The 24,202-nt window shown below is 38.2% G+C and overlaps 14 protein-coding genes across 14 annotated transcripts; 10 read left to right on the top strand and 4 right to left on the bottom strand.

Annotated features, from left to right (window-relative positions):
• Positions 1 to 59: 59 nt before the first annotated feature.
• Positions 60 to 1,715, bottom strand: PRCAT00000131001 (cryptochrome/photolyase family protein; the record flags this gene model as incomplete). The annotated part of the gene is made up of 1 exon (XM_062951099.1): positions 60 to 1,715. One exon carries the CDS (start codon positions 1,713 to 1,715, stop codon positions 60 to 62), a length of 1,656 nt encoding a protein of 551 aa, XP_062806984.1.
• A 686-nt stretch (positions 1,716 to 2,401) lies between these two features.
• Positions 2,402 to 2,587, top strand: PRCAT00000130001 (uncharacterized protein; the record flags this gene model as incomplete). Its single annotated transcript, XM_062951088.1, has 1 exon — positions 2,402 to 2,587. The coding sequence occupies one exon, from the start codon at positions 2,402 to 2,404 to the stop codon at positions 2,585 to 2,587; it is 186 nt and encodes a 61-aa protein (XP_062806983.1).
• A 131-nt stretch (positions 2,588 to 2,718) lies between these two features.
• Positions 2,719 to 3,141, top strand: PRCAT00000129001 (mitochondrial 54S ribosomal protein mL43; the record flags this gene model as incomplete). The annotated part of the gene is made up of 1 exon (XM_062951077.1): positions 2,719 to 3,141. One exon carries the CDS (start codon positions 2,719 to 2,721, stop codon positions 3,139 to 3,141), a length of 423 nt encoding a protein of 140 aa, XP_062806982.1.
• A 613-nt stretch (positions 3,142 to 3,754) lies between these two features.
• ZCF3 (Zcf3p) lies at positions 3,755 to 4,330 on the top strand (the record flags this gene model as incomplete). Its single annotated transcript, XM_062951066.1, has 1 exon — positions 3,755 to 4,330. One exon carries the CDS (start codon positions 3,755 to 3,757, stop codon positions 4,328 to 4,330), a length of 576 nt encoding a protein of 191 aa, XP_062806981.1.
• A 423-nt stretch (positions 4,331 to 4,753) lies between these two features.
• On the top strand, positions 4,754 to 5,863 carry PRCAT00000127001 (TauD/TfdA dioxygenase family protein; the record flags this gene model as incomplete). Its single annotated transcript, XM_062951055.1, has 1 exon — positions 4,754 to 5,863. The coding sequence occupies one exon, from the start codon at positions 4,754 to 4,756 to the stop codon at positions 5,861 to 5,863; it is 1,110 nt and encodes a 369-aa protein (XP_062806980.1).
• Positions 5,864 to 6,254: 391 nt separating this feature from the next.
• Positions 6,255 to 7,406, top strand: PRCAT00000126001 (TauD/TfdA dioxygenase family protein; the record flags this gene model as incomplete). The annotated part of the gene is made up of 1 exon (XM_062951044.1): positions 6,255 to 7,406. The coding sequence occupies one exon, from the start codon at positions 6,255 to 6,257 to the stop codon at positions 7,404 to 7,406; it is 1,152 nt and encodes a 383-aa protein (XP_062806979.1).
• An 82-nt stretch (positions 7,407 to 7,488) lies between these two features.
• On the bottom strand, positions 7,489 to 11,455 carry CTA3 (Cta3p; the record flags this gene model as incomplete). The annotated part of the gene is made up of 3 exons (XM_062951033.1): positions 7,489 to 10,131; positions 10,195 to 11,381; positions 11,440 to 11,455. The coding sequence occupies 3 exons, from the start codon at positions 11,453 to 11,455 to the stop codon at positions 7,489 to 7,491; spliced, it is 3,846 nt and encodes a 1,281-aa protein (XP_062806978.1).
• Positions 11,456 to 11,888: 433 nt separating this feature from the next.
• Positions 11,889 to 12,470, top strand: GAR1 (H/ACA snoRNP pseudouridylase subunit; the record flags this gene model as incomplete). Its single annotated transcript, XM_062951022.1, has 1 exon — positions 11,889 to 12,470. The coding sequence occupies one exon, from the start codon at positions 11,889 to 11,891 to the stop codon at positions 12,468 to 12,470; it is 582 nt and encodes a 193-aa protein (XP_062806977.1).
• A 154-nt stretch (positions 12,471 to 12,624) lies between these two features.
• On the bottom strand, positions 12,625 to 13,704 carry PRCAT00000123001 (uncharacterized protein; the record flags this gene model as incomplete). The annotated part of the gene is made up of 1 exon (XM_062951011.1): positions 12,625 to 13,704. The coding sequence occupies one exon, from the start codon at positions 13,702 to 13,704 to the stop codon at positions 12,625 to 12,627; it is 1,080 nt and encodes a 359-aa protein (XP_062806976.1).
• Positions 13,705 to 14,582: 878 nt separating this feature from the next.
• PRCAT00000122001 (uncharacterized protein) lies at positions 14,583 to 14,975 on the top strand (the record flags this gene model as incomplete). The annotated part of the gene is made up of 1 exon (XM_062950999.1): positions 14,583 to 14,975. One exon carries the CDS (start codon positions 14,583 to 14,585, stop codon positions 14,973 to 14,975), a length of 393 nt encoding a protein of 130 aa, XP_062806975.1.
• Positions 14,976 to 15,327: 352 nt separating this feature from the next.
• On the top strand, positions 15,328 to 20,652 carry PLD1 (phospholipase D; the record flags this gene model as incomplete). Its single annotated transcript, XM_062950988.1, has 1 exon — positions 15,328 to 20,652. One exon carries the CDS (start codon positions 15,328 to 15,330, stop codon positions 20,650 to 20,652), a length of 5,325 nt encoding a protein of 1,774 aa, XP_062806974.1.
• A 122-nt stretch (positions 20,653 to 20,774) lies between these two features.
• On the top strand, positions 20,775 to 21,422 carry PRCAT00000120001 (uncharacterized protein; the record flags this gene model as incomplete). The annotated part of the gene is made up of 1 exon (XM_062950977.1): positions 20,775 to 21,422. The coding sequence occupies one exon, from the start codon at positions 20,775 to 20,777 to the stop codon at positions 21,420 to 21,422; it is 648 nt and encodes a 215-aa protein (XP_062806973.1).
• A 56-nt stretch (positions 21,423 to 21,478) lies between these two features.
• On the bottom strand, positions 21,479 to 23,017 carry PRCAT00000119001 (uncharacterized protein; the record flags this gene model as incomplete). Its single annotated transcript, XM_062950966.1, has 1 exon — positions 21,479 to 23,017. One exon carries the CDS (start codon positions 23,015 to 23,017, stop codon positions 21,479 to 21,481), a length of 1,539 nt encoding a protein of 512 aa, XP_062806972.1.
• A 206-nt stretch (positions 23,018 to 23,223) lies between these two features.
• PRCAT00000118001 (uncharacterized protein) lies at positions 23,224 to 24,021 on the top strand (the record flags this gene model as incomplete). The annotated part of the gene is made up of 1 exon (XM_062950955.1): positions 23,224 to 24,021. The coding sequence occupies one exon, from the start codon at positions 23,224 to 23,226 to the stop codon at positions 24,019 to 24,021; it is 798 nt and encodes a 265-aa protein (XP_062806971.1).
• Positions 24,022 to 24,202: the final 181 nt, after the last annotated feature.

Below are 24,202 nucleotides of genomic sequence, written 5' to 3'. Positions count from 1 at the left end.
TTTTATACTTTATTTCAAAATTAAAATGATACATAATGTGAACGAATAAATTTATTAGATTACCTCGATTCTCTATATCTTTCGAGCGCTCTTTCGCGTGTTTCTTTGTGATCTACGATGGGCATTGGATAACCTTTTTTCTTAGCAAAATTTCCATATCCAGCTCCGTATGGATTATGGATTGCCTTTTCATTTGAAATCTCTCTCAATTCCGGTATCCACTTTCTGATGTATGTGCCTTTTTTGTCAAACTTCTCGGACTGAGTCCAAGCATTAAAAATTCTAAAATATGGCTGAGGGTCTACACCAACACTGGAACTGAACCCCCACCCTCCATTATTTGAGGCAAAATCACCATCTATTAGATTTTCGAGAAAATACCTTTCCCCATATCTCCAATCAATTAGTAAGTTCTTGGACAAAAAACTTGAAACAATCATCCTACATCTGTTGTGCATATATCCTGTATTTATTAATTGTCTCATTGCAGCATCAACTATCGGAAAGCCCGTTTGGCCCTTACACCATTTTTCAAAGTGAACTTGATTATATTCCCAGTTGATGTCCTCATAGTCAAGTTGAAAGGGTCTGAACATGCAGATATGAGGCCAGTTACAGAGAATATGTCGATAGAAATCTCTCCAAGCGATCTGACGAGCAAATGCCACTGCTCCAGGCTCTCCCAGATCCACTTTTCTAAGGTATTTTTTATCAACCATCAACTTCAAAACTGTTCTTGGTGAAATAGTTCCACTAGATAAGTGAGGACTGAGGTAAGATACGGTATCCTCTTCGAGATCATTTCTTGAGTCAGAATATTTCTCTACCTTATGAGAATCTAAATAGGCAGTTAATGTTTCCAAAGCTTTTTCTTCACCAATCGGCCAAGACTCAAAGTTCCTACTTTGAAGATCCGACATTTCTTCAAGTTCAGGCATGAGGGAATTAAATAAATCTTTGTTATTCTGTTTGAAAGCATCCGAGTTGGGGAAAGGTTCATTTAATTTTGCGAAGGGTTCTTTTTTTGCATTTAAATAATGACACCAAGATTTGTAAAACGGAGTAAAAACAGAGTATGGGGTGCCTTTACTTTTTGTTTTTAGTTCACCTGGCTTGACAACGCAAGAATTGTGGAACGGCAAGTAGCATATACCCTTTTTCAATAGATTATGCACTAATGTTTTAGTTGTTCTGAGTTCATCAACTTCATACTCAATATTTGAAAATAAATGCGACACCTCTTTGGCTAACAAAAATTTCTCTATCTCGCTGCAAATATCTCTTCTGTTGTCAACTTTCAACACAACAAGGGGAATATTTTTTTCATTCAATCTTCCTTGAATTTCTTCAATTGATTTGATTCTATAATTCATCTGTATAGCACTAACTGAATGACTTTTGAAGTCATCCTTACAGTATACAAAGCACGTTATTAATGGTACATGATTAGATTTTGAAAATTCACTTGCCTTGTGAAGACTGATATTGTCGTCAAGTCTGAAATCCCTAGTAAATAGGTGTACAATAGCTCTGTTTGGTACAATATTAGACCTTTTCTCTTTCGTTTCTTCCAAAGAATTTTCCAAAATATAAAAAGGTTTATTCTTATTTTCTAAATATTTCAATACCAGTTGACGATTTGAGGGCTGCTGATAATATGGGCTGCTGAATTTGGGTAAGCTTTCCACCTTTTGTTTTTTAATTATGGGCGACATATTCCAAACATGTCCTCATTTTTCTGAGAAAACATATAACTAAAAGATTTTATATACTCTTTTGATTGCTAATGGTTACATCACTCTTAAGAATTTAATATATAAGGGCACGTGAAGACTAAGCTTTACTTGAAATCTGAAGCAAACTATTACTAAAGATCACAATAAAAAAAACAAAAACAATGGACGAGTCCGGAGTCGAACCGGAGACCTTTCGCATGCTAAGCGAACGCGCTACCAACTACGCCACACGCCCTTCTCTTAGTGGTCCCTAGCAGGATCGAACTGCTGATCTTGGTGTTATTAGCACCACGCCTTAACCAACTAGGCCAAGGGACCAACTGTAAAAAAAAAAAACTTTGTAAGGGATCAGTGTGAAATTGAATTGCCTTGATTAGAAAAAAAAGATGAATTATTGCTAGAAGTGTTGAACAACAAAACCATGAATACTTGAATACTCTCTAAGTTTTTGCATAACTCATCACTATCCAAACTCCTTGGAAGAGTGTAAATCGTAGAACACATCTTGATCTTTGTATAGCTTTGTAGCACTGTAAGTCGTTACTATGCAAAACTAGTGTGTACTTATGAGATTGATTCCTTATTATTCAAATTTGGACTGATCTTATCCTTCTTTTTACTTATAAAGTAGCTTAATATTGATATATGTGTGATATTCGTGCAGTATGTTACCAGCTGATAGCTCATATTCTATCAACTATGTCTTCAAAACCCAGCAAGCTAGATATAACTTTATAAGAGCATTCTACTTTAAAAGAATTGATTCGAGTACATATTTGAACTTCAGTGCATTGAGTCAGTCCGATGACGATTCTTTCCAAAGCGATAGCCTTTCTCTTCAAGTTGTATAGAGCAATTATCTTTCAAGATACTTTCTCGAAGTATTATTTAGCTAGTTGCTTTGTGTAACACTGCATCATTTTTTAATTTAATTCAAATTTTCTCACAAAACATTCCCGCCAACGAAGAACACTAGAACAATATGCCAGTAAAAGCTATACAAAAGTTGTCTGTTGGGCGCAACGGTGTTGGGGCATATGTTGTTCCATGTCATAAGATTGCTTTGCAGTATTGTAATTGGGGAGGGTCTTCATCTGGAGCGAGAGATTTCCTTTCTTCTGGAGCACTTAACGAGCTTGCCTTGAAGAAACGAAATATAGTTTTCGAAATTAAAAAGGTGCTGGGTCATCCTAAACTCAAGTTTTATTATGCAAATAAGAATTTTAAGGAGATTGAAGTGAAAAATTTTAACTCTAAAGAAATCAAAGAAAAATTAGAGGAACTCTCGCAATCCAGCGGTAACAAGTTGTCTAAATTTAACCAGAGAGTTCTTTCAATAAATGAATCTGTCAGGGGTGTTTGGTCACCATTGCACGTTCCAAAGGACCACAGGCATAGAATCTGAGTGTTTTCTCTGAGAGATGGCAAAGTGTAACATAGATATTTTACAGCACTGTACATAGTTATTGAAGATTTAGTATTCACTACAATAATATAGTTGGCGAGTTACTTCTAATTGGCGTGTATGGAAGAATGTGATTACTCCTACACTAATAAAATGTTTGTATTGGGTACCAAAGATAATAAGATTTGAATGTAATACTTCGTTGCACAGGGTAAGACACCGTAAGAACATTTAGAATTGGGATTAAACTTCCAATAAGAAAACTAAAATGAATAAGACCTTGATGTGTGCAGGTGGCGATTTTGTAGTCCAACTCATAATTCATCTTTAGAGGAACGACTAAACCTACCTCATTTCGGATAATAACCGCGTATAAAGCATCTTTCAGTAGATGTTATACTACTGTAAAGAGCAACTGAGATCGAGCCTACTTTCCGTTTTTGTAAAAATCTCGGTGTGAGCTTACATTTTAGGTAATCATTTCTCGACTTCTCCTTCCGTTCAGAGATCTCTTTCTTCGTTTGGCTCTTCTGTACCGAAACAACAAAGTTTTGTCATTAATAATGTAAAAAATCTATCTTAGAGCTAATGACTTGTTCCTAAGACTGAAGTGATGGTGAATTATAAAAATTATCAGCAAGTATTGGACTTGACTGTAGGGCCGAAATCATATCGAGGAGAAGCGGTAAACAAAGTCGCAAAAAATGCCAACCGCAGGCGGCATTCTAACGTATGTTCACTAAGAAAGAGGACGAGAACTGGTTGTTTGACTTGTCGAAGAAGAAAGAAGAAATGCGACGAAGAAAGGGTCGGCGGAAAGTGCCAGGCCTGTGCAAGAAACTTTTTGGAATGCAGCTGGCCGCATCCTGAGTCTCCTGTTAATAGTAAAAAGGACAAGACTTCAAAATCAGTAGCAAGCACACCAAAGGAACACGAAAAACCTCTATTCAATGTATATCCAAGTCCTGTCTTGACTCCTGTTACAGATGACATGCATGAAATCAGCGACGGTGACAAGTCACCATATATACCGCAGTCTCCATTGCTGGAGCTGGAATCCGATAGAAATTCAATAGTTGAGGACTGTTCTGATTTGAATAACTTGAAGGAACCAAAATTCATAATAACTTCTTTTGATTGCGATAATGAGTTATATCAGATACCGTCGAGTAAAATATTAGCTACATAATAAGAAAGTCTAAGCTTTATGCGTAAGGTTTGCTACGAAACATGAGTAAGTACTTGTTGTAATAGCAGAATCACGACTTTTGGGAATATAGAACGGTCTGGGACTGAGAAGGGTACATGAATGTATATGTTAGACAAAATGAACGTATAGGTTAAAATTACCTTTGTAAGTATCAAGTTCGCTTTCACTATCATTTTCTCGGGAACAAAAAACATTCCTTAATAGGTAATAGTGCACATGTGACTATGCGTATCAAAAGTGCTATCGAGTGCAAATAGCGTGAAGTGATTTCGCAATTCGGATCGCTAGTGCGCCTCACTCCCGCGTAAATTGTTGATATAAATTGTTCAGTGCTCCTTCGTGATGAATCAAAATCATTGATAAAGGAATTTTTACTTCATTATTCATTGCAAGACTTCAAAGATGACAGATAACCTTTTATATGGCAATTACGATACGCATTTTAACAAGGAAAAAGACGAAATCACACCTGATGGAATTTTAACGGTGAGCGCAAAAAGTAGAGAGCAGGCTAAATATCCTGAATTCTTACCTACCTGGGATCCAAATGAGAAATATGCACCTCTTACATTCTTCAAGCATGAGGATCCAGGTCATAGGGCTGATCCATCGTTCCCTAACCTATTTCCAAAAAGTACGGAACATGAAATCAAAAGAATCACTCCAAAATTAGGAAGTGAAATAACTGGTATCCAGTTGTCTTCTTTAGACTCGAAAGGTAAAGACGAGTTGGCCCTTTTCGTTGCTCAAAGGGGTGTTGTGGTATTCAGAGATCAAGACTTCGCTACTAAGGGTCCTAAGTTTGCAGTTGATTATGGCAGGCACTTTGGTCGTCTTCATATTCACCCCACGTCAGGCTCTCCTCGAAACTACCCTGAACTTCACATTACATACAGACGTCCTGATCCAAATGAGTTCAATAGTGTGTTTTCTCTGAGAACCAATGCAGTCTCATATCATTCTGATATTTCATATGAACAACAACCTCCTGGAACGACATTTTTTTCTGTCTTAGATGGTCCTGATTCCGGTGGTGATACAATTTTTGCTGATACAGAGGAGGCCTATAACCGATTGTCGCCTGAATTCCAGAAAAGAATCAGCGGTTTACATGTTTTGCATTCTTCCGAGGAACAGGCCAGTAATTCCAGGGGTCAAGGGGGCGTCGAAAGAAGAAAGCCCGTATCAAATATTCATCCGCTTGTGAGAGTGCACCCAGTGACGGGAAGAAAAAGTCTTTATTTAAACAGAAGCTTTGGTCGGAGAATAGTTGAACTCAAGGAAGAAGAATCGTCATATTTACTTGATTTCTTAGCTAGGCATGTTGAATTATCTCATGATTTGCAATTAAGGGCTAAATGGGAACCGAACACAGTTGTAATCTGGGACAATAGGAGAGTCTTACATTCTGCGATTCTCGATTGGGATACCCCAGTATCCAGGCATGCTTTTCGCATTACTCCTCAGGCTGAAAAGCCAATTGAAGATTTGAAAGATCTTAACATCGAATAGCCGAGAAGAATATTTAGGGATGTTTATAACTAAATATACAATACATGTGCATAAGTCTATGGTCGATTTTTGAACGTTATGAATGTTTTGCACCTAAACCTTACATCGTCTAATTTGAGTTCATTATCGCACACTTACTTATGCGATTGATATTCTTTGATTTCACGTGCATTTATATTTGCGACCACTCATGATAACAAATCTCGATAAAACTGTGGTGGCTCGAAGATAACATCAAATTAGATTTTTCTGTAACTATGCCGATAAAATGCAAAAAAGCCACAGTTCCAATGATGGAGTATTAAAGAGACAGATCACCTTCGAAACAGTATCAGGTAACTAACTTGAATTCAACTTAACTTTTGAAAAGTTTTTTTTAGATATACTCGTAATGTCTAAAATTGCTAACGATTACGATATTCATTTCAAACAGGGGCAAGATGAGGTGGCTGAAGATGGGGTTCTTGTGATTAATAAGAGAAACAGAGAGCAATCCAAATTCCCTGAATTTCTACCAACTTGGGATCCTAGCGAAAAACATCCTCCCTTGAAATTTTTTAAGCACTATGATCCTGGTCATAGAGCTGATCCGAGCTTCCCCAACTTGTTTCCAAAAGACGGTAGCCATCAATTGAAGAAAATCACACCAAAATTTGGTACAGAGGTTCATGGTGTCCAGATATCGAGTTTAAATGATCAAGGAAAAGACGAATTAGCTCTTTTTATTGCTCAAAGAGGTGTTGGTGTGTTCAGAGACCAAGATTTTGCTTCTAAGGGTCCCCTGTTTGCTGTTGAATTCGGAAAGCATTTTGGCCGTCTTCATATTCACCCAACATCAGGTGCTCCACGCAATCACCCGGAGCTTCATATAACATACAGACGATCGGATCCAGGTGAATTTGAAAGAGCTTTTGAAAATCGTACTAATAATGTTGGATGGCACTCAGATATATCTTATGAACTCCAAGGTCCAGGCACGACATTTTTTAGTGTATTAGAGGGCCCCGAATCAGGAGGTGACACGATTTTTGCAGACACAGAAGAGGCATACAACCGTTTATCGCCTGAATTTCAAAAGAGATTAAGCAATCTTCACGTCTTACATACGTCTAGTGACCAAGCATCACATTCCAGAGGAAGAGGTGGTGTTGAAAGAAGAGAGCCCGTATCTCATATACACCCTTTAATAAGAACTCATCCAGTTACTAAAAAGAAGAGTATTTACTTGAATAAGCCATTTTCGAGAAGAATTGTCGAGCTTAAGGAAGAAGAATCGGCTTATTTACTTAAGTTTTTGAGTGATCATATTGAATCGTCTCATGATTTACAGTTAAGAGGAAGATGGGAGCCAAACACTGTTGTTATTTGGGATAACAGAAGAACTGTTCACTCTGCAATTATTGATTGGGATACACCTGTTTCAAGACACGCCTTCAGATTAACACCACAGGCGGAGAGACCAGTGGAAGATTTGAAGGACTTAAATAAAGAAGAGTACGATGTCGGTGATCTCGAAGCCACCTTAAATGAAGCATTACCTTAAAATATCACATATATATGAGCTTTACAAACTTATGTAGTCAAAAATTAAAATACACATTTCAATTCTCTTTGATTTTCCTTCTTCAAGCATTGTCTAACAAGAAATTGGTTGCTGCTTCTATATTCCAATCATTTTTCCTCAAGGCATCGAGAGAAGTTTCTTTGTCAAAACCCATTCCCATTAATTCATCTATAGCAATATTCTGAGACTGGTGGTTATTTTGTGTCTCTGGTTCCTGGGTAACGGTCGAAGCACCACCGTTTCCAAAGCCAGCAAAAAGCTGCTCCCATTCGTCATTGTTATTAGAAGTAGAGTCAGCTTGCGAAAAATCAGGAGCATTCAGGCGAGCGCTTAGATGCTCAAAGGGGGTATTCGTGAAATCATCTGAAAAGCCATAGCCCTCTTGGTTTTCGAAATCATCGTTACTTCTTTCATCTTTAGCAATATCTAAGTCATCAAAATTGCCATCAAAAATATCGTCAGCCTCAGCTTTTGCACCTTCACGGGTAGCCGGCTGTAAATCATCGAACGCATTATCAAAATCGTTTACAGATGTCTTAGTTTGAACATCCTTATCGCGTATTTCAGATGATCCAAACATCAGATTAGATGCTGTAGGCAAACTGTCAACTGCATCGTCAAACTTCTCGTCTTGGGAATCATTTTCGAAAGAAGAACTTTCGTTTGCATCCAATTCTCTAATAGGAGGGAATTCTTCATTTACTGAAGATAGATTGACGCTCAGAGCAGGTAATTTTTTGTTGTCGATTGAAAGAGGCTTGGAGACTTCTGGTTCCAAATTCTCAACCTGTAAGCTCTGTCTGTTTTCATGCCCTCTAGCATCATCGGCGTTAACCATCTCAAATGACTCAACCCCCGATGATAATTTGTCTCCGTCACTGGAGTCTTCCTGATGGGCTGCACTAGAGTCAGGGACTTTAAAGTTTTCTCCTAATCTTACGGTGTCAGCACTAGACGTAATAGCTTTATTTGGGTTAGACAGCTCACCATTTTCAAGAGTCTCTTGGTCACCAACATCATCAATATTATCATCACGTACAGATAAAGCGGCGTTATTTTGGACGCTCGAAGTTAAAGAATCTGTTCTCTGGACACCAACCAAGACTCCAGGCATTCCGACCATACCACCAACAATTCCTGCATTATTGTCTTGAGGAAATTGAAAATCAGACGTGCTTGGAGAGGTCACAGGTGTATCGCCTTCACTTGCTTTATAATCAGAAGTCACTGAGGAAGGAGCAGTAGGATTGTTAACATTTTCATTTACTGTCGAATTCAGAAGTTTCTCCTTTGTCTCGTCAACTGGTAACTTGGAGTCATATCCTTCGCTAGTCTCATTAACATCGTCTACACCTGTCATATCTGCACTTGGCTTTTCTTTGACTTCGTCAACCAACGCCGACACGTTCAAGTTCGGCTTATCACTGGTAGCTTTCAGATCACTTGTATTATTGTCTCCCTCGGATGAGTGAGTACCTAATAAACCTAACCCACCTGCCACAGCAGTGCCCACAGCAGCACCAACACCTAGCGATGCTTTCTTTCCAGAAAAGTCAGACTTTATTCCTTCTAATTCAGTTGCTCTTTTAGACAACTTTTTATGTTCCTCCTCTAGATTGTTTTGCTGTATCTGTGTGTTCTTATCTTCTTCTATAAGCAGTGCCAAAGCTGTCTCTAATTCGCTGATTTTACTTTTCATCTGCTCGGATTTTGCAATGGAAGCTTGAACTTGTGACTTCCTAATAGATACTTGCTTTTTAAGTTTCTCGTGTTGCTCATTAATATTTTCTAAATCTTTATTGATTTCAATAGTCTCGACACTCATATTTCCTAATTTCTCCTTGAGGGAACTGTTTTCTTTTTGTAAATCTTCCAATGCTATCTGTTTTTCATTCAACTCACTAGTCAAAGCATGAAATTTAGCTTCTGAAATGGAAGCTTCAGACCTCAAAGCTTCAGTTTCTTCTTTGGCTGAAGCTAGGTTGACTTCCACTTGTTCAGCTTGTTTAACTTCATTTTGATAAGACAATCTTAGTTGTTTTAATTTGGCATCAATTTCTTTCTTAACACTCAAAATCTTAGATAGTTCGCTTTCAGCTTTTGATTTCTTATCTTGTAAACCAGTGGTTTGAGTAGTGAGGGATTTAATTTGATTTGATATGTTTGCTATGTCAGATGTTGCCTGAGACAATTGACCCGAAACTTCTTTATCAGCCAACAAGTCGCCATTTGCCGCCTCAGGTGTCTTCTGTTTCTCGGCAATCGATTGGGAAGATGGAATTGACTCAACAGAGCTTTCAGGTCTATCTAAAGAGCTGTTATTCCTTTTAGCAACTGGAGGAGGTACTGCTCTCAAGGCATCATAATTAATTTGCTTCAGTTCCCTTTTTTGAACGGGAACGGGCACGGTGCGAGCACTCGGTTCAGGCTCCTCGTCGATTTCTTTGGGGGCACTCATTCTTTCGATTTCCTTTTGTGGAGAGGGTTGATTTTGTAACAAGCTCTGTCCAAAGCTCGATGTTGGTTTAAAAGTCGAAAGTCCTTTTGACGTGGAAGGTGCAGAGGTCAAGTCACTGCTCGAAGATCGAGTTTGAGGAGCTGAGGGCCTAGCAGGAGCTGTAACAGAGCTTTCTGAAGTGCCAAATATGTCAACCAAATCGTCCATAGCAGTCTTTTGCTTCTCAAGAGGTTGTGGAATCACATTCTCAGTGGATGATTTACCATCATGTCCTGGATACTGACTCTTAGGCTGATTGTCTTCCGTTACCTTCGAACTTTGAACAGAACTCGAATATGATGGTAGCTGACCATCCCTTAGAGATGATATTAAAGAATCAGGAACAATGTTTGGAAGTTCCTCACCTGCCAATTTCTTGTTTACCAAAAACAACGCTATTGAAAATTCTAACAAAGAGAAAATACCTGTATTTTGAATATCTGATAGATCCCATATAGTCGCTAAGTCTTGTTGACCTAATTTAGAAGTCATCAAGAATGAAGCAACTTGATCAGGACTTAACTGCCCAGTATTAGATTTATCCAAATTCGCAAATATAGAAGCATATTGTTGTTTCATTGTGGGAGTTACGATCCAATCTTTTGAAGCTTGCAGATTAGGAATAAAGGATCCAGAAGTCGAAGCTTGACGCCTAATCGTGGTCTGTTGAGAATTCACAGATCCGTAGGAGGTCTGTCTCGATCCAGGAGACTTGTCAGAAAATGTGTTAGAAAGCTGGACAGATTGCCAAAGGCTCTCAGGTAAGAAGGGAGGTAACTGTTTGATAGTTCCTCCTAGCAAGCCCTGAATCAAATACATTGCAATCACGAATGCTCCAAGGTCCAAGTGACCTGAATTATCTCTATCAACTAAGCTCCAAATCTGACCCAAAGTGTAAGTGGGTAATTTTGCTTTCAAAAAGATATCTCTTGCCTTAGAACCGTCAAGTTTTCCTTGCGAAGAACCAACAGTTTTGATAAATAAGTCACCAAATTTTTGGATGTCAGAAGGGTTTACTGATTTAATTGATCCCTGGGGCTGGGATTGAAGAGTCGTTGTGTTTTGAGGGATAATAGAGCTCGGTTGGGATTGCATGAACGAGCTACTTGTAGATTGAGGTTGTAAAGAGCCCGTCAGTGGTGCAATTGCATTCGCAAACTTGGGCAATGGTCCCGGATAATCCGCAAGCTCAGCAGTAGGATGGTTACCTGCTTGAGTATAGCCGATTAATCTCATGGCATAACAAAATCCGAATTGAGTTAAAAAGCCCAAGTTGTTTTGATCAGCGAGTTGCCAGATCTCACCCAATATCGTAGGTGGCAAACCAGATTTTTCAAAAGTCGATCTTGCTTTATCTCCTGTTATAATACCAGTAGACTCAGTGTCCAAAGCTTTAAACAATTGTGAGTATAATTTCTTTTCATCAGGTGTGAGTCCTACTTTAAATATAGGAGAAGCTAAATAAATGTTAGTCACGCGAGCCATTATGAGGAAAACATCGTTACCAGAACTTACGCAGTGAGACACTCATGATGCATCCAATCGAAATTATTTGAGTGTAAGCTGTATTCAATTATTTGACTGGAAAAGTATCGGGTCCGTACGGGTGTTATGACTTGTGAATACTGTTTTGCTCACTATTTAATGGAGATAGTCAGTACAGTGCGAAAGCGCACGACTTTGTATAATGGTAACATGGTACCTCATTAAAGATACGTCTACAAAGTGGTACATGTAATGGCAGAAGTTATTAGGAAGCAGCTTAGTAGACCCTATAACTCGGTTCTTCTTCTATGTTTAACCTAGAATTGATTCTTATTAAGAAATGCGCCACAATGCTATATGAAATGTCGCAAAATGTTTCATGTCGTACGACTTCTTACGATGAGTATAAACTTTTTTCACTTTGAGCGTACAATTCTATGAGCAAAGAAAGCTAAACCCAAAGAAAATAAAAGGTCATAATGAATAGAGGAAGAGGTGGATTCAGAGGTGGACGTGGTGGAAGAACCGGTCCTTCTCAGTTCCAACAAGGTCCTCCTGATTCTGTGTTAGAAATGGGTACTTATTTTAAATCTTGTGAAGGAGACATAGTCTGTCGCTCAATAAACGTCAAGATTCCTTATTTCAATGCACCCATATACTTGGAGAATAAGAGCCAGATAGGAAAAGTTGACGAAATCTTGGGACCTATTAACGAAGTTTTTTTTACGATTAAGCCTTCCGAGGGCGTGAAAGCAGAATCGTTTAAAGATGGTGACAAGTTTTATATTGGTCCAGATAAATTGTTACCTTTAGACAGGTTTTTGCCTAAACCGAAACAGTACGGCCCAAAGCCTAAGAGAAAGTCTGCTGGTGGTGCCGGTGGCCGTGGTGGCCGAGGTGGTTTCAGTAGTCGTGGTGGTGGCCGAGGCGGTTTCAGTCGTGGTGGAGGTAGAGGTGGTTTCAGTCGTGGTGGAGGTAGAGGTGGTTTTAGCCGTGGTGGAGGTAGAGGTGGTTTTAGCCGTGGCGGAAGTAGAGGAGGCAGAGGAGGATTTAGGAGCTAGCTGTGCACCAAATTTATTAGGAGTTTTCTCACCTTCATATATTATTTGCTATCAGAAGGTGTATTTTCTATAATATCTATGTAGATGCATATTTAAAGTTGTACATTTGCGCATTTCCGATTGAAGATGTGATTGTAAATCCTCTAAGATCATATCATACTAGGCCACAACTTTGGAGGATTGAGAATCTGATTTGCTTATAGCCATATCGATATTTTAAAAAAACACTACGTTGCGCATTATTAAACATGAATCTGGGCAAAGAAATGAGATCGATGGCATGAGCATCTATCATGGTTTGAAAATAATTGAAAATGTGGACGTTAGACATCTCAACGACTTTCTTTGCTTTAGCTTTTTCTGTAGCCCCTAGTCCTTTGTATGATTTGAAAAAATCTTTCTTTGGCATAAACTTTGAAATAGTGACATCAACTTTAGTAAAAATGATGTCAAAAGCAATTCCCAATCTTGTCAACTCTCTTATAATATGTAGATCCTCTTCCAAAAATCCAACTGAAGCATCTATTAGCACATAAGCTCTTCTTAATTGCTTTCTTTGAGAAATATATTCGGTGACAAATTCTCCTTGCGTCTCTTCTCCATATTCCCCATACCCGGGACTATCTATTAACCTCAATTGATTCCCTATATCGAAGCAATTGAGTGTTTTTGTGTACCCGGCTCTCCTTGATACAAATGAGTGTTCTGTGAAGGCACCAGGGCTTTTATTCTCTTCTTTATTTAAAAGCAAATTATTTACTAATGACGACTTGCCGACATTAGTATGACCAAGGAGAATGACTTCAGGTAAAGGCTTCAACAACTTTGGATCCACACCAAAGGAACTTTTAGGGTGATCATTATGTATTAAACCTTTGGCTTCTTTTAACCTTTCATATTTGATATCCGGTATTTCATCGTAATTGCCAACAGTCCAAAGTAAACGAAATTTAGATCTATTGAAGAAACTTTGAGTATAATTGACTTGTGCTTGGGTAGGAGCTAAATAGTGCTCGTGAAGAAATTGTTCATTAAGCCTAGTTGGAGTTGTGATGACATTCGTTAACTCATTGAATGTCCATGGCGATGGTGATTTGGTAGTCTCTCTCGTACTTAATTGATGGACTGTTTTTTTGGAATTTTCTAATGCCCCAAGAAGATAGCTGGTTGAGTAGAGACATTTCTCTGTACTCTTAAGCAAACTTTGATGCCTTGCTACTAGTGTACCTAGCATGAGTTTGTACAATAAGGAACAAGAGATGCTTTTTGTCCTTCTTGCATACAGTAATTGCTCATTAATTTTAAGCGGATTGATAACAATACGAGAATATAGTCAAAATTCCAATGATTAAGGTTCTTTAAGTGAAGGCTTGAAATTTGAGATCAAAATGGTTGAAATTAGGATCTCAGTACTAATAAGTAAGTTAAATGAGATTAGTGAGGTTCTTTTCATAAATTCTAACGTTTTCAGTATTTTTAATCTCAATCGTCGTTACTTGTTATTTGGGTTTTGCGCTGATAGAGATAAAGCAAGATAAGCTCGTTCATTTTGCTACATTCTTCACTTTGACTGTAGAGTTTTATTTTATCTTTGATACGCATCACAGATCCTTGAAGACATTAAGATACATAACACTCTTGGTATGCACCTTGGCAGGAGGTATATTGCTGGAAATTTTACAGCATATTGTAAATCCTAAACGAATCTATGACTATCATGATATACTTGCAAATATATGTGGTAGTCTCTTCGGCTTACTCCTTATATCAGGTTATGAAATTATGGAAAGACGTAAAAGATGGCGTCAACGTCAAGATATGCTACATCTGGAATTGCACCATCCCGAGACGTCGGTTGCGATACAAGGATCTGATGGTTCTCAAGTGACAGATGGTCATCAAGATCGCGACTATGTCACAATTCAGATGAAGGATATGGTATAGCTGATTGACTAATTATTACAAATGTCCTGTATATGAACCGCACCTAGTTTTAGTGAGTTCTAACTAATAAATATAGTGTGACATACGGGAGACAACCAGGTATTTTCTCAGTGATTGTGAAAAGCTTTTCGATAGGGAAGTTCAACTGCTTTCAATTCGATTGCCAAAATGTCGACTCTGAGTGTCAATACGAAATTTTACGGCAGTATAAAATCTTATGATATTCATACGTATTGGAACCTGAACAGTACGAAAGAGCGCCTTCAAGCATACGAATTAAGAGAGAGAGTATTAAAAGATTTCACTGAAGACATAAATAACGGAAATATCCGAGTTTATAGATTCTGGGATAAGCCAATCGGGCCTCATCCGTTGAATATGTGGGAGTTGGATTTTAAAAGTCCCGAAATATTTAGTAAGATTGTCCCTTATTTTCAGCTCAATCACGGAAACCTTTCCGTATTGATTCACCCACGATCTGATAAAGGTGATTTAATCGACCATACTTCTCATGCTATGTGGTTGGGTCATAAGCAAAGATTAGTTACAGATAACTTGTGAGAATTACTACTCTTTCGACATAGTGCATTCCAAAATATAAATAAATAATTCTATTTTACATCTTTATCATCTATTCTCAATCTATCTTCAATCTATTAAGTCATTATTGCCATCCTCTCCACATGTGGAGATAAAAAAAATACTGCTCCAAAAATTGTAGTGCGGACTTTCATAATTACATTGAGGAATACGTTTCACATTTAGATACGAGCAATGATCAAACACTCTATTTTGTTTGTATAGAAACTAGATCGAGATTATTTCGAATTGGATTCACATATACATTAGTCTTTGAAGAGGTTGTTCAGGAGATATTGTCTTGAGCTTAGCGGCACGCATCATCAAAATAAACATGTTGAAAAAAAACGAAAGCCCGCCAAGCTCTTCTGAAAGTGACAACGAACGACGCAGCTCTATTTCTGATGTGCAGTCAATTCCTGATGGAGATTCTGATCATTCAATTACTAGTGGTATTGACAACAGCGATGACGCCAAAATAGAAAATAAAACAACTCTGTTGAGAGAAAGTGGTGATGCAGCAAAAATTTATAAGTCTATTTCACAAAATTCTGAAGCACCTCTGAATGAACCAAAAAAAAACTTGTCAAATGGAAAAAGTAGCATTGGTTTCGCTCTGCTTTCTCCTAATGTTATCGGTAACCCTTGGTCGTTTTTCAATAGGAATTCAGATAATCAGGAGTCAAGGTATAAAAATGAAGAAGAGGAAGAGAAGGATAAAGAGATGTATCCACCCAACAACGACACAAGCATCCAAAACGAACCTGATGCTCCATCTCATGTGCATGGAACTAATATGAATACAAACGATCGTTACCGCCCAGGTTCACCACGCAGTAATTTGAATAATGAGAACGATGGTCAATTTACTGAGGATGAAAGTAGACAAAAGTTTATGAGAAAGTTTCAGATTTTCGGTAGAAAAAAAAACAAAGATAAGAGAAAGTCTACAGCTGCTCCAATAGACGTAGATGAGCTCGAGGTTGACGACGAGAATGCTACTGTAGAAAGAGCAAGACATTTAATTGCAACGTTAACTATAGGTTCTCCTGCTATTAATATTCTTGCATCTTGTTTGTTGGAAGATGAACACGGTATTGCAAGATCACCACTTCTTTTAACATTACTTGGTCTAAAAGTTATCGACATATCGCCTAGCATAAACACAAAATTGAGAAGATTTAAAATTGAATTAGATTATGGTGTTGGCCCTCAGAGGATGAAATGGTCTGTTGACAGAACTGCGAAAGATTTGTTATACTTGCATTCAAAATTCAAGTTCGATAATTGGAGAAATGATATAGTTGGAAGTAAAAACACCGACCTTCCGAAGTATCCTATACCCCCACTACTTTACCGTCGTGATAATGCCAGGATGAGATCGAGGGCAGGAAAAGCAACTGGTGATTTGCCAGAAAATGGAGATTTGGCAAGTGAACCACAAGGACGTGAACATGATTTGGATGCGTCTAGTCAAATTCTGCGTCAACCCGATAATGCGTCAATACTCTCAAATCACACTTTTAGAGAACAGTTTGCTCATTTGCGTTCTCACTTAAGTAGCATTTCATCATTGTCATCCGATGAGCCGTCGCCAGATCAGCTTCGTAAAAGGGTCCTAAAAAATCAAGAATATGTCAAAGATGTAACGAAATACTTGAATGATTTGATTCAGCTTGTTTCCTTGAAACCCCAATCTAACAGGCTCTTTCAGTTTTTTGAAATTTCTCCAATCTCATCATTATTGAGCTATGAAACTGGATATACGGGTAAACAGGGAGTTATTCACATTGGTGGTACAGCTAAGTCACAGGGATGGAGAGTAGGTCATTTCAAGGCTAATGACTTAAAAAATATGATTGACAGACGCTCCGAAAAATGGTTGCTAATTCGAAATTCCTACGTAATGTACGTGTCGGATATTAACTCAACATCCCCTTTAGAAGTATTTTTGGTGGATTCAAGTTTTAAAATAAATTTTCGCCGTGATGATATTACCTTCAAAGATGATGATGAATCCGACTATGATGATTCATCTTTAATTCAAAAGAAAATTGCTCATATTGAAGATAGCGATGTCCCTAGCAAAAACGTCTTTAAACATTTAAAAATCACTTTGGAAAACTCCGAAAGAAAGTTAGTATTAATTCCAAAGTCACTGAAAGAACAAAAATTATGGATTCAGTCTTTAAACCAGATGAAAAATTCTTCAATTTGGTCAGAGAAAAATCGCTTTGATTCTTTCGCGCCAATAAGACACGATTGCTTTGCTCAATGGTTTGTTGATGGTAGGGATTACTTTTGGGCTGTGTCTTCAGCGATTGAAATGGCCAAAGATGTGGTTTTCATTCATGACTGGTGGCTTTCCCCAGAGCTATATCTTAGAAGACCTGCCAATGGAAATCAACAATGGAGAATTGATAGACTTCTTCAAAGAAAGGCCCAGCAAGGCGTTAAGATATTTGTCATCATTTATAGAAATGTGGGCACAACAGTTGCCACAGATTCATTGTATACGAAGCATTCACTTTTATCTTTAAACGAGGAGAACATACATGTTATTAGATCTCCGAATCAGCTTTTGCAAAACACCTATTTCTGGGCTCATCACGAGAAGCTTTGTGTCGTTGACCAAACCATTGCATTCGTTGGAGGCATCGATTTATGCTATGGAAGATTTGACACGCCTGACCACGTTTTGGTTGATGATTCAAAGATTAATTTTACCTCATTAGATCCTAATGAAAGGTTCACTAATGAAGAGTTTATTAAGTTTCAAACTTTTCCGGGCAAGGATTATTCTAATCCAAGAGTAAAAGACTTTTCCTCGCTAGATAAACCATATGAGTCTATGTATGACAGAAATGCTGTCCCCCGCATGCCGTGGCACGATGTACATATGGTGACTTCGGGAAAAGTCGCCAGAGATTTGGCCAGGCACTTCGTTCAGAGGTGGAATTATTTGATTCGTCAGAAGAGACCTAGTAGGTTTACTCCGTTGTTGATTCCTCCTCCTGATATGACTGACGCGGAAGTCAAGGAACTAGGTCTAGAAGGTACATGTCAAATTCAGCTTCTTAGATCTTCTGGAAATTGGTCTTTGGGTCTAAAACATCATGAACAAAGTATTCAAAATGCATACTTGAAGCTTATAGAGACGTCTGAACACTTTGTTTATATTGAGAACCAATTCTTTGTCACATCATGTTTCATAGATGGCAACGAAATACATAACAGAATAGGTGACGCTTTGGTCGATCGAATCATAAGGGCTTATAATGAAGGTACTGATTGGAGAGCTGTTATTGTCATACCGTTAATGCCTGGATTTGAATCTCAAGTCGACGAGCCGGATGGTTCATCAGTCCGTGTAATCATGCAATGCCAGTTCATGTCCATTTCAAGAGGCTCAACTTCGATCTTTGCCAAACTCAGAAAGTACGGCATCGAACCAGATGACTATATTCAGTTTTTTTCACTTAGGAAGTGGGGACGAGTGGGCCCTCAGAGGACACTTGTCACAGAGCAATTATATGTTCATGCTAAGACTATGGTGGTTGATGACAGGGCTGCGATTATTGGAAGTGCAAATATCAATGAGCGTTCTATGAGAGGAATCAGAGACTCAGAGGTTGCAGTAGTTGTTCAGGATAAGGAAACTATAGCAACCACTATGGGTGGTGAATCCTATCTAGCTGGCAAGTTTGCTCATACTTTAAGAATGAGGCTAATGAGAGAGCATTTGGGAGTCAGCGTTGATATTCTTGATATTGTGGAGAGAAGATTTTGGAGATTTGAATCTTTTGCCAGAACTGAAAAGGGTTTAATAGCTGCCACGAGCCATTTTAAGAATTTTGAAAATATTGTATTGTCGGCAATGGTTGAAATTGCGTCTAGGGACGTTTTGAATGAACCAAAAGGGACTTTCAGATGGAAAAATTATCGAAATTCCAAAAATTTAGATCCTTCGGTATTTGATGTTCCCTTATCTGATATTCAGGAACACGAAGAAGCACTGAGGGCTCCAACTCCATTATCGTTACCTGTATCGTTCAATAATAGAACCGGGGAACATGAAGCAAATAAAGGCATCAGAGATAAGAAGAAACATTCTTTCGATGCTAGAGTTCAACATAACGAGAATCACAAAAGAGATGTTTACGGCGATGGCTTAGATAAATATAAAAGTAAACTAGCCAGGAGGGCAAGATTTAATAGCGGCAAGATGCTAAAGGAATTAGCTCACAAGGCAATGGAGGAGCGGCCAAATAAAGTTTTTTTGCCCGACATTGAAACTGTTTACGATTTCTTACAAGCTGATGACTTTGACATGGTGGACGAAATGGATGATGAATGTGAACGTATTATAAGCGAAAGAAATAAAGAAAGATGGCTTCTCTTAAAAAAGATCTCTTATTTACAACGAGTTGCTGCAAGAGAAAAAGGTGAAAATGAAGAAGAATCAAAGAAAAGAGTAGGAGCTGGGCTATCACCAAATGTCGACCTTGCTGCTAAAAAGAGCAATGTGGAGCCAGACCCTCATAATGTAGTGCCTAATACAGACTTGCAAATGCATAACAGTGTTCCAGTTGGTGCGTGGAATGTGGATTCCTCAAGCAAATCATTAAATTCTTTACCGGAGAAAAAAGCTGTGGAACCCCTTTCAACTGAAACCTTTAGTGAAGATGTTCCAATTGTATCTTTCAATGAAGAATCAGCAAGAGAAGTGATCAAAGACATAGAATCCAGGGGAATCAAGAGCTCGAGTCTGTTCGTGGATCCCTATTGTTTTGAAGATCCTTTGGACGAGGAATTCTATGAAGACCTCTGGTATGAGAATGCAAGAAAAAACACTGAATTGTTTAGAATAGTCTTTCACACACAGCCGGATAATAATGTCCAGTCTTGGAAAAACTATAAACAGTATTCCAAGTTGAATAGGGCATTCGTAATATCTCAACAAAGGGAAGCGAAATATAGACATCGATCTGAAGCAGATAGTAGCTCTGAGGAGTCGGAGGATGAAAATGATAACAAATTGCACTATAGACCAGGATTTGATAGCAATAATAGTAAAGCTACAATCAATATGAATACTTTAGACCAGGACGTTGGTCTTCTTGGACAAGTCCCCCCTGAACCCCTGAGCGATACCATCAATGGAGATCAGAAAAGTGCATTTAATGGTGGCCCTAAAAGGAAGTTGGTACGTGCCTTCAATAGTAAAGAAGACACACAAGGAGAGGGTGAAGATGGGAAGACTGAAGATGTAGGAAAAGAAAAAGCAAATGGTAAAGGAGAGGATGAACTAGGTGATAAGATGGGTGATGACAGTGACACGACTCAAGAAGCTAATGAACCTCTCTCCAATAATGCTCGTGAAAGCACTTTAAATGGTCCATCTCCAAATCTGAATGGTCAAATGAATGAAACTACGTCATCAGGAAAAAGAAGAAGGACAAGAAGAAGACCAAACTTCACTGCTAGAAGAGCTTATATGGGTGAAAGAATATTTGAACGCGATTCTGCTGAGCGTTTGCTAAAGGAAATTAGAGGAAACTTGGTTTTATTTCCTGTTGACTGGTTACTGAGAGAACTTGATGGAGGTAATTGGTTTTACAATACCGACAGAATCCCGCCTATTGATATATATGATTAGAATAATAGATCGAATAATGTACATCACATGATCATGAATATGGTATTCGCATCCTTCTGAACACGTCCCCCATACTTGTAAAATATTATCTCTGTAAGTCTATAATATAAACGGAACGCAAAATGTTTCTTCAATTGCTATCATATGTAGGAATAGTGATTGGATTCCTATTTCTTGTTTTGGCTATAGCGTCTGGGCTATATTATATTTCAGAATTGGTTGAAGAACATTCAGAGCCAACGAAAAGATTGTTGAAAAGGTTAATTTTCATTATTATGACTGTATTTGTTTTACTTTGGTTATTCGATGGGTTTCCCTTTAAGTTGACGGCATTTTCATTAGCATCATGCTACGTTTATCTACAAAATTTGACTAAATTCCCTTATGTCCAGCTAACTTCTCCAGTGTTTCTATTCTCCTGCGTATTAGTAATAGCGAATCACACGTTATGGTTTAGGCATTTCCATAACCCATATATCCCACCGTTAGAAGTCAGACTAAGACCTGATTATGAACCACCAAGGATTCCGTCTTTTGCAGAAGTTTGCTCTTTTTTTGGATTGTGCGTATGGCTTGTTCCATTCGCGTTATTCGTAAGTCTCAGTGTTAATGACAATTTGTTACCACACCATATTGATATAGCTGATAGAAATGAGAAGAAGAAGAGTGGCTTGGCAAAAGTTTTAGTATCCAACATGAGAGAGTTTGTTTACTCAGTGAGTAGAAATTTGGGATATGAGTTGGATCCCCACCATGGTACAATAGTATAATACAATTCTGTAAAAAATAAAAATGATAGATACATTTCTATTTAGAAAAATGAATGCTAATTTGAATTAGAAAGGAAATCCTTCACTGGCTCACCGATATTGTCCAAACGTAATAAGAATGTGTCGTGTCCATAATTGCTTACATCTGTGCCTAATTCGAAATACGTTATGTTACCGCCTTTTTTATTTTTCTTCAAAACATCTGCAATTTCCCTTTGCTGCCAAACTGGAAACAAAATATCCGATTCGACACCTATCACCAAAACATCTTTGTGAGCGATCTTGCTTAACCCTTTTTGTAGATCTTCTAATGATTCTTCTGGTGTTGTTGTGGCGGACTGCACTTTTTCTTTATATGGTTCTTTTGGAAGTGAGCCTTCGCTTTCCATGGTAAGTTCTCCATTGAATTTTTGTTCTGTCGCAAGTCTAACTCTTTGCGCCTTTTCTCGGTTCGATTGGCTTAAATCAAAAAGATCCATGGCTTTCAGAATATACAAAAAGGAATTCGGATCATATTCTAAACAAAATTTTTCGCCTTGATGATCCAAGTAGGTCTCTACCAAAAAGTCAGGACAAAACGCTGGGGGCTTAGAATCATCTGCTCTATTTCTTCCGAAGCGATATTCCCATTCTGGTCCAGACCGGTACGTGACTGTTGCTATTTCCCTCGCCAACTTCATTCCTATGTGAGGGGGGACCTTTCCATAGTAAAATCCTCTTTTCCAATTTGGATCACTCATAAGAACTTGTCTTTGAGTATGACGCAACGCTATTGAATAGGGATGCGATCTCGCGCAACCACTTATCGATACTATCTTCTCAACTTCATCCGGAAATTCCCACGCATACGCGAGAGATTGCATTCCACCCATGGAGGCACCTACTGCTGCATATATCTTGTTTACCTTGAAAACGTCTCTGATTAATTCCCTTTGTGCTCTTACCATATCATTCACTGATAGAATTGGAAATCTGGTGCCATAGTAAGCATTATTAGCTGGATCCTTAGAAGAAGGACCAGTTGAGCCATAGCAGCCACCTAAAACATTAGTACAAACCACAAGGTATTTGTTTGTATCCAAGTATTTTCCAGGACCAATGAAGTTTTCCCACCAGCCTGGTTTGTTGTTCAATGGTTGAGACTTCGCATGAGAAGACGCAGATAAGCCAGTATGGATCAAAATTATATTATCCCTTGCACTGTTCAACTCACCCCAAGTTTCGTAAGCTATTTCATAATTTGGAAGATAACCCCCGTTGTCGACAAATATTGGCTTCCCACTCTTATATAGCTTAAATCCAGTTTGCACCTTTGAATATGATGGCTCTGGACCTGATTCCATGGTTGATGCAGTAGAATCATTAGTACACCCTGACAATGCTTCTGTCTTTTTTTCCAATTTATCAAGACAAGGAAAAGTCATCTGAGGGTTAGTGCTGGCATTATTTTTAAGATTCTGTGATGTATGAATTGCTCTGGAGGATATGGAAAAAAATTTTGGGGAATCAAAATAAGACATAAATGGCCCTGAGCGACCACTTGTCGATTTGAGATACCGTATTGTCAGAGATTTCATTTGCCTAGACAACAGCATGCTATCACAATTAGTTTTGCAATCTATTCCACTTACGTGGTAGCAGTAGTACCTCATCTATTCTTTGATGCAACTGCGATACTTCAATCATTTCACGTGATGTTTAGTGAAATGCGATATGCTTTGGGGGTCCTGTTCAACCCACTATCATTTCTCACTAAAATCCAGCAATTGGTGCTAGGCTTCCGATAGGAAGATCAAAGGTGATGCATTTGAAAAGCAATGTAGCTATTACGTTGTACGTTCTTACATTGGTAGTGTCATTGCCATTTCAATTCACTTCTCAGAGATATTCTGATAGAATTGCAAATATTGCATTTCTCAGATTTTGGAACCAATGTCTCATCGAGAAACATGGATATGCCTGGTTCACAATAGTTTACTTAAGCTTTATTTTAACTTATTGCAGTGAAAAGTCGTTGAGAGTCCCAGAAGTCGTTGTATATCGTTTTATTTCTGTTTATTGTGTCAATACTGTGATTTTTTTGGCGTTGAATATATGGTGCTTTGGGCCCTCAATATTCGATCGAATCAATACTATGACTTCCGGATGTTGCTCCATTGAATCCATTGATTACAAGAGAAAGTGTTTAGAGCATAATGGCAAATGGATTAATGGATTTGATGTGTCTGGTCACATGTACTTCATATCTTCTACAAGTTGCCTCATATGGCAAGAGATGTTGAAGGGTTTACTGGGATTCAGTGAGTCATCTACAGACTCTTTGCAGACAGATACAGAAGCGCAGGTTGCCAGCAATTTGATAGGAAATGAAAATAGAGATGGAGAAATGGATGAGAGAAAGAAGCAGGCTCTTAATAAAAGGGCTAAGAAGTGGATTAAAAATGTAATTTTTTCCTATTCACTTCTTTACGTATTATTAACCTACTGTATGTACGTGGTTACTTGCTTTTTCTTTCACACGGCTTTTGAAAAGATTATTGGACTTATTTTTGGTATGACCCTTCCCTCGATCCTATTCTTTTTTGAGAGAAAAGACTGACTATAAAAGATTACATTGGGGGGTTATTTGGTTTAGAGACGTTGAGTCTTATTATTTTTCTTCAATATTATTTAGAGATAAAAGATGATGCCCTTTTGTCATCTCATGTGATCATTGTAATCTATTGCGCATATATTTTCGCTGCATTTAGAGATAAAAGATGATGCCCTTTTGTCATCTC

Source organism: Priceomyces carsonii (assembly GCF_900007245.1).
Source record: "Priceomyces carsonii strain CBS4050 genome assembly, scaffold: Debaryomyces_carsonii_scaffold_1, whole genome shotgun sequence".
NCBI classification, from domain to species: Eukaryota; Fungi; Ascomycota; class Pichiomycetes; order Serinales; family Debaryomycetaceae; genus Priceomyces; species Priceomyces carsonii.
Note: the sequence above shows the minus strand (reverse complement) of the source record. Positions and strands in the feature narration are given on the sequence as shown.